Genomic DNA, 8,824 nt, shown 5'->3' with positions numbered 1-8,824 from the left:
TATTTTGCAGAGGAGGTCATAGAGACATAGCTGCCACCTCCAAAGGTGGCCTGGCTGCCTCAGTCGGATTTCAATGCACAAATCAGACCTGTCCTTTACTGAGATCCGAGTGCCAAAGATCGGAGGTCGACCAGTTTGATGGGCCCTTTTCAGCCATTTTGTGTCTAAAAGGCAGGAAGTAACACAGATGCAAGTAAACATTAATGAGGGTTGACAACTTCCAATCATTTAGGTCTTCCAGTGCCTCATGGGCCCTCGTCAATGTTTTGCTTGCACCTTTGTTACTTCCTGCCTTTTAGGCACAAAATGGCTGAGGTGAAATGCCAGATCTGAACAGCCTCACTTGAGAACTAGCATGAGTTGGCCTACAAAAATATGTCATCCCTGCAGTATTCTATAGACTCTATAGAACGGAACTATCTGTTTTATAATGTTTAATTAACAGCAAACACAACAGAGCTGATAGCAACAACAAGAGGTGGGTTAAGATGTGATAGAACACAGATATGACCTGCTGATCAAGTGAACAGAGGTACTAGCAGAAACAAAGAGCACACTCCCTCAAAGAACTGATAGAAGCACTAAAACAGGAACACACACGCACGCATGTGCATGCGCGAGCACACGCACTCTCTCACTACGCCTCACACACACACACACACACACACACACACACACACACACACACACACACACTCTCACACACACACACACACACACACACACACACACTGATGGCTGCTGTTGGTCCCACATTAAACTGCAAGTTATTTATCAGTGTGTACGATACTGATACTTTGATCAGTTTATAACTGATCAATCAGGATACACACATGTTTTTTCATCAGCACAGAACTGTTATATCTGCCTGTCTGTCTGTCTGTGTGTCTGTCTGTCTGTCTGTCTGTCTGTCTGCCTGCCTGTCTGTCTGCCTTCTGCCTGCCTGCCTGCCTGCCTGTCTGTCTGTCTGTCTGTCTGTCTGCCTGCCTGCCTGCCTGTCTGTCTGTCTGTCTGTCTGTCTGTCTGTCTGTCTGCCTGCCTGCCTGCCTGCCTGTCTGTCTGTCTGCCTGCCTGTCTGTCTGTCTGTCTGTCTGCCTGCCTGCCTGTCTGTCTGTCTGTCTGTCTGTCTGTCTGTCTGTCTGTTTGTCTGTCTGTAACAGACACATAATAGAATATAGATTGCCAGATAGCAGTTGATCTAGATATATTGTAGTTCTATAATAAACTGTTAATGATAAGTATTTTTAGTGTAGATCTAATCGATCTAATCGATAGATTATAGCTAGATAACGTTATTATAAGTATTACAGGGTCAATGTAGTTCTCTGCGATGATCAGCTGGCTCTGCCACCAGCAGCCTTTAGGCTTGGCTGTTTGCCTGGCAACAGGTGATGCTGGTCATGTGACCAGTGTGTGGCTCCTACATTGGTTTTTATAGCAGGACCCAGTTTGAGTCAGTCAGTTAATGAACTCAGCAGAGGAACATGGCTACATCTGTTCTGCTCTTCTCCCTCTTCTTCATCAGTCTGTATGAAGCAGGTAGGATCAATACAGCAATACCTGATCAATAACTAGCTCATAGATCATACTGTTAACTTTGAATGTTCATGATTTTATATTTATATCTCTGAATCAGATTTTTTTGTTTTTGATCTCCAGATGGATTTGAGGAATATGTGGTGGACCGTTGTGTGTTCAACTCCACTGAGCTGAAGGACATAGAGTACATAAGATCTGATTATTACAACAAGGTAGAGTTAGTCAGGTTCAGCAGCAGTGTGGGGAAACATGTTGGATACAGCGAGTGGGGGCTGTACCAAGCAGCGTACTACAACAGCGTGCCTGGATACCTGGTGCAGATGAAGGCTCAGAAGGAGGCCTTCTGCAAACACAACATTGAGATCCGGTACGAGTCTGCTCTGTCTAAGACAGGTGAGCTGCTGCTCTCTATCAACACCATGAAATAAACAACAATAATAAGAAACACATCACTGATGTAAATGTCTACAGAGCTCTTAGTCTTTGAATTTAATTTCAACACAATATGAATTCAGTTGGAAATAGATTCTATCAAGATGTTAGTGTTTCTACTTTAAATGTTTAAATTGACCTCAACTTAGGTTTATTTTCATAGGTAGATACAGACTGTAGGAGCCAAATCAGAAAAGTTATGTTTGAATACATTGTTTGTATTTGTTGTAATGATAATGATGAAGGATGATGCCACCGATGATGATGATGATGATGATGATGATGATGTCACTTGAGCAACTGTGACATGGAAATGTTAATTCACTCCACACTTAAAAAAAATACTATACAAAATAATTACAAGGAAATGTATTATGCAAGGTCCTTCATAATCATATTTAATACATACATTCATAACATTGTTTCTCCTTATGGTTTGTTGTCCACAAAATCTGAACCAGACTCAGCTCAGTGACGCCATCTCGTGGTAAAACACTGATACTGCAACTAGTAGTACTATGAGTTTCTGAAAGGGCTCATTTTCTCAAAACTCTTAACACAAACTGCAAAACTCCACAAATCACTGGTAAAATGAGACACTGCATTCAAAACCATTGTATGTCTTTTCAACATTGTATGAATTATTGTAAGGTTGGGTAGACTAGTCTGATATGGATGATCTTGAACTCAAGTCATACATGTATAGATGCATAATTCAATTTCAATAATTTAAAATTGCTCAGAAGCTTCCTTCTATATCTCACAAGATACCAATGTTGTTGTTGGTTTTTAAGTAGATGGTTTCCATGGCCAGCATATAAAAAAATCCAATAAAATCACACAAACTAGGCCAATAAACGTATAAATCCCCAAGTTTGCAAAATGAATGATGCACGTTTGGCTTTTTCACAGTGCTAAAGCTGTGATTTCAGGATGAACAGTTCACATATTAATGCTTATATGTGTGATGAGTGGATGTAGCCAGTTGGTAAATGTCGTTTGCGAGGGCTTCCAAATGAACATAGTTATTTTTGTTTTTGAATGTTGTGTCTAATGTAGACTAGAGAAGAAGAAAAAACTACACATTACTGTGTGCAGTGTTTTGCAAAAAGTGAGTGTGATAGAGAATTCAAAGTGAAAGCAGAAAATGTGCTTGTAGCTTTGCAGACTTGGTTTAGGCCCTAAACCAACACTCTGTCAGGCTGAGCTCAGTGACGCCCCCTGGTGGGAAACACACTGCCATGATAATACTACTACTACTACTAATGTCTCCTATACAGTTGAACCCTCTGTCAGACTGAGCTCAGTGACGCCCTCTGGTGGGAGGCACACTGCCATGCTGATGTGCAGCGCCATCAACTTCTACCCAAAACAAATCGATGTGAGCTGGCTGAGAGACGGAAAGCACATCACCTCTGATGTCTCTTCCACTACTGAGATGGGGGACGGGGACTGGTACTACCAGATCCAGTCCTACCTGGAGTACACGCCCAGGTGAGTCATGTCATGACAATGTCACAGAGACACAGAGACAAACCCAGAGAAGAGCGTGCAACTTTCCTTTAGATATAGATTTATCTAATAGTCTGAATATTGAGTGCGTGCATATTCTGCCACTCTTCCAATGATGCTTAATTGTACATTATAAGTCCCTGTGATCAAATTACTTCATGTTATCCTTTGTAGATGACTGATCTTAGACCAGTTCCAGAGAAAGTCAACCCTACACACACCCAACCCAACGACCCACCCACGAACACACCCACACCCACACCCACACACAACCCAAACCCACACAGAATAGAATCCCCAAAACTGTCTAGAGCCGCAGTACCTTCCTTTGGTGAGTCAGCCCATTGAGATATATGGGCGGTTTTACCCCACTCACGCGCCATAACATTTTATGGGCATTCCCACACATGCCGACTGTCTCTATAGCCTATATGTATATATAATCCCCACAAACATAAAACAGTAAAAAGGTATAGCCTATATGTCGACCATGTAAAACCTGTCATTTTCACCGTGTATACGTTTTAAGGCTATTTCATATTTTTATCAGATGCCATAATAAAATAAATAAAAATAAATGTATGTTTGTAATCAGCAATAGAGTAGGCCTACCGCAGGGATGACATATTTTTGTAGGCTTTATCCAGAAACTTTATGGGAGCGCAAATTTGGGTTGCCTTTTGAAGCATTTGATAAAAATTCATTTACGTTCCAAAAGTCATAACAGTTATTTGTTTGTGAAGATTATCATGCTGAACTTAAATTTGCATTCCCATAAACTGTGTGTGTGTGTGTGTGTGTGTGTGTGTGTGTGTGTGTGTGTGTGTGTGCGTGTGTGTTTGTGTTGAACAGGTCTGGAGAGATGATCTCCTGTGTGGTGGAGCATCCCAGCCTGATGGAGCCTGTGGTCCTGGACTGGGGTAACTACCTGCAACCCCCCCCCTCGACAGCACACATGTACGCACACATGTACGCACACATGTACACACACACACACGCACGCACGCACGCACGCACGCACACACGCATGCACGCACGCACGCACACAGACACACACACACACACACACACACACACACACACACACACACACACACACACACACACACGCACGCACACACACACACACACACTTTCTCCCCAATTGTGCGTGGCCAATCCCGCCTGCTGTCCAGGTCGTCTGTTTGAGCTGTCTCTGTCTCAACAGACCCCTCGATGTCTGAGTCTGTGAGAAACAAGCTGGCCATCGGAGCCTCAGGACTGGCTCTGGGTCTGATCTTACCTCTGGCTGGATTCATCTACTACAGGAGGAAGGCCCAAGGTCAGTCCACTAGACCAGTTCACTATCAAGCTACATTACATCACATGACATTTACTTATATTACATTACATCACAACATTATGTCATTTAGTACAGTGGTTTTCAAACGTTTTCACGTCAAGGAAACCTAAACTGAGACAAATTAGATCACGGACCCCATTTTATAAGTTTTTCCCCCAAGGTTTTATTACAGAAAGTGTATGAAAGCCATGAACAAAATAGTCATTCTGTTATTTATCAATGTAATTATTGTGAAAATAAATTATTGCCCTTTTTGCTGGAGACCCCCTTGAACCCGCTTAAGGACCCCTGTTTTAGCAGATGTTTTTGTCCAAAGCGACTTATAGTATATTTTGTCAACAGTAGTGAAACCAACTGTGCATCACAGTGTAGTAAGTAGCATTCACTTTTTATTAAAAGGTAATAATAGGCTATAAGTTAGTTCAAGAAGGCTCCAGGTGAAGTTCAGAACAGTTGTCAGCCTTTACAGAACAATAACATAACGACTAAAATAACAGCATTGTCTTCTTCTCTTGTGTTAAATCAGGTCGGGTTCTGGTTCCCACTAACTGAGGTAGGAATCCTAAACATGTCTGTTTGTCTCCTGGAAGGAAAAGTCAGCTGGGAATTCAACCTGCTTTCTTGTGTTTTCAGTGCATGCTCCCACCTGCTGGAGAGGACGAGCTACTGTTTCTGCCTCAAGCCTGCTTTATCATGTGGACAAATATCTTGAGTCAATTTTGTTGTGTTTTTGGAGAAAATAGTGGGTTGACTTTGCAGTAACTTCCAAAAGTCGTATAGAAGCCAAGGCAGACTCCAGTAACATCAGTTACTGTTCTCTGCCTTTGTTTTGCTGTACATGAAAGTGTAGCTTAGTTAGCCTACCGCGCTGGAGCTAAGGTGTTATGCCTAATATCTGTCATTGAAGCATTTACACACACACACACACAGTAGCTTGACTAAAGTGTAAAATGTTGCAGTGGTTGTTTTTAGGCTATAACATTACTTATTATCTAGCTAGCAAGCGTGGGCTAGCTTAGGCTAACCAAACTGCTCCCATATAATGCGATCAGAATACAAAGCATAGGAAATAAACAATAACTAGATGGCTTTCCAGCTATAAGTAATCATAAATGATTTGGAATGAATGCTTTTCTCGTGTCATGCAGGCTAGTCCTCCCTGCCAGTCTGTGGCAGTGTGAGTAAATTAGGACTCACATAACGTTAGACACACACCTCCTAGCCTAATCACACACACCAGCTCAGCAGTCACAATTCACAATTAAATACATAGTTCACATTTTATTGTTATGCAATAACAATCTATTGCAAACATCGTCCTCTGAGAAGTTACATCCAATCAAGTGAGCGATCAAATGGAAGTTAATGCCTTTTGCCTTGGCATGGCCACTTAAGACAATGCAAAGGCCGACATACAGTAACTTCCGAATAAGGGTCAAAGGTCAAGTTGGAGCTCAATATTTTTATGTAGGTAAATAACTTGATAAAATAAAGACATTCTGCCTACAATTCATTTGGCTCGACAAAAAACAAACAAAACAACAACAACAATTTTCTCAGTTCTACACTCTGGCAATTAGGTCTTTTGCCTTTGTACGGCAGAGGCCTGTCCAATAATGATATGATTGGACAATCTCTCTAACCTGTTCAAAAAGTATGACAATGGATTCAATTTTGATTACAATTATTGATATTCAGTGAAATAATTGTCATCGGACAAAAAAACGAATGAATTTATAAAAAGCGTATTTATTTCTTAATTTATTCTCAATCCAAAAATATTCCCTCCCCGTTACTTTTAAACATGTGGAATAAAGATCATACTGTGTGTGCATAATCACCAGAAATATGAAAAACTATACAGCAGGAGGGTGTAACCACCGTCAGGTAGTGAGGAGCTTGACTGACAGGGTAGTCATCCAATCACGGCAATGCCATTCCCAGTGAGCGCTCGCCTACCAATCTGTCCTTTAACTTGATCTGTAAAATCACACAATCAGCTGTTTTAATATTGTTGGCGCCTTAATTTTTATGACTCTTATATATTCCTATATTTCTACTGGAGTGAGATGTCTTTTCCTACAATAAACCTTTGGAAAACACTTTTTGTCACTTTATTTTAGCTGAGACTCTCCATGTGTTTGTTTGTGTTTTCAGAAACATGTCAGCATCACATTAATGATTCATTGGAAAAGTCTCACATGTCATTGTTGCAAATTTAGCTGTTTATTGATTCTATTATCTGATTGATTATTAAGCTCTGTCCATATTTACAGCTCATCATTTATTATAAACCCATCATTACTGTAATATTTCATAATATCTTTATAAGAACTTAGACCTATGTGATCACACAACATGACAATCCCTGAAAATACTTTATAAATTACCTTCATGAGGATCAGGCCTCAAACATTATTTTGTGGTTCTTGACTGTTTTCACCAACAACAAACTTGTGTGGACCCTACTCCACATTTTAGCTCTGACTCATGTTGCAGGGCTATTTGTGACACAAACTTGTTATGCAAACATGTAGCCGTATTACATTAGCCTACAACACATATATATATATATATATATATATATATATATATATATATATATATATGGTGGTCTCGACCTAGTTTCAAGATGAAGACCAGACACGCTGCCTCATGTCATATGTAATCCTAGTGTGATGACAAGTGTAATCCTATTGTGATGTCCGCTGTGACGCGTGTCCCATCACCCCATCCTCAACAGCCAATCAGCCCCTCAACTTGCCAATATGACGCGGGTAATGTCGTCAATGCCGAGGCTATGACGTGGCAGTACTTATAGCCATGCTCAGCGTGTCATCGTCCTCTTTCCCTGATCCTTCTGGTCGCTGTACCGGCGTTTCGCCCCACCCACCTCCCCAGTCCACCACCAATGTCGACTCCTGAAGAATCCACTACGGGGGGGGGATTCTCTATCCTAGTCCGAGCAGATGCCCTCTCTCACCTCAAGAAGAGAGGCATCTTACCATGGAGTCATTACGCCAAAGAACTAGTTGCCATGCTGCCATGCCATCAGAATTAGCCGTCATGCCGTTTCATGCCATAGATCTTATCGCCATGCCATTCTTGAATAAAGCTTGCTTGTTAATTCTACCCTCTGGTCTCTCATGATTGAAATATATATATATATATATATACATATACATACATATACACATACACTCACAAAAATCGTAATGTTTTGCAAATTATTTGGTGGCCCACTTGCAATAGCTTTGTTGGCCACCAGTGGGCCCCGGCCCATAAATTGGGAATGGCTGATCTACGTTCCTGACTCAGTATAAAGGTCCACAGTTTGAATCCCCAGGTCTAACTTTTCAAAGCATATCAATATACTAATTCATGCATGTGGTAGCCTATGTTTCAAGTGCTTATTGAGGTCATATTAAGTAGAAGGCTGTCTATTGTGACCATTGACTGTATAACATACAACAGACACGCCCCTGCTCCCTCCTGCTAGGCAAAAGTGAAGCGAACATATGTGTTTCCGCGAGCTGTCACCAGAATATTGTTTGGCAAGAAGAAGATGATTTCCACTCCCACTTCCCAAGCCCAGGCATATCTTTTGTTTGTTTTATTAACAGCATTTAATTGTACTTTCAATACCCCAGAATATCAGAAAATTACTTTTGATACTTAATAAAGTAAAGGTAAATAAATGTCAGATAGCGTAAGACTTTTACTCAAGTAACATTAGTAATAAAGGTGACTTCAACTTCTACCAAAGTCATTTTCTGGGAAGATCTGTACTTTTACTCATTTCCTCCACCACTGCAGTCAAGTTGCTGGTGTTGAGGATCTAGAAAAAGTAACTTTAATTTGACAGTCAAGTTGGCTTCCTGTTAATGATGAGAGCAGAAAACAGGAAACTGTAGGTACCTCTGTATTGATCAACTCATCTTTCTTATATGTAAATGCTCCAGATTATGATGGAATGTAGAAGTTCAGCATTGTGGATGA

At 40.9% G+C, this 8,824-nt stretch overlaps 1 protein-coding gene across 1 annotated transcript; it reads left to right on the top strand.

The window, feature by feature from the left end:
- Nucleotides 1-1,472: 1,472 nt before the first annotated feature.
- On the top strand, nucleotides 1,473-6,927 carry LOC310774375 (H-2 class II histocompatibility antigen, E-S beta chain-like). Its single transcript, XM_083634438.1, has 7 exons — nucleotides 1,473-1,539; nucleotides 1,660-1,932; nucleotides 3,252-3,465; nucleotides 4,336-4,403; nucleotides 4,691-4,804; nucleotides 5,352-5,378; nucleotides 5,459-6,927. Exons 1-6 carry the CDS (start codon nucleotides 1,485-1,487, stop codon nucleotides 5,375-5,377), a joined length of 750 nt encoding a protein of 249 aa, XP_083490564.1. The 5' UTR covers nucleotides 1,473-1,484; the 3' UTR covers nucleotide 5,378; nucleotides 5,459-6,927.
- The last annotated feature ends 1,897 nt before the right edge of the window (nucleotides 6,928-8,824 follow it).

Source organism: Poromitra crassiceps (genome assembly GCF_964638095.1).
Source record: "Poromitra crassiceps genome assembly, chromosome: 3".
In the NCBI taxonomy this organism is placed as follows: domain Eukaryota; kingdom Metazoa; phylum Chordata; class Actinopteri; order Beryciformes; family Melamphaidae; genus Poromitra; species Poromitra crassiceps.
Note: the sequence above shows the minus strand (reverse complement) of the source record. Positions and strands in the feature narration are given on the sequence as shown.

Bases quoted from the DNA above. Each gene is read 5' to 3' on its own strand.
- LOC310774375 (XM_083634438.1), top strand. From the start codon at position 1,485: ATGGCTACATCTGTTCTGCTCTTCTCCCTCTTCTTCATCAGTCTGTAT. The intron at 1,540-1,659 runs GTAGGATCAATA...TTTGATCTCCAG, and splicing joins CATCAGTCTGTATGAAGCAG to ATGGATTTGAGGAATATGTG. The intron at 4,805-5,351 runs GTCAGTCCACTA...GTGTTAAATCAG, and splicing joins CTACAGGAGGAAGGCCCAAG to GTCGGGTTCTGGTTCCCACT.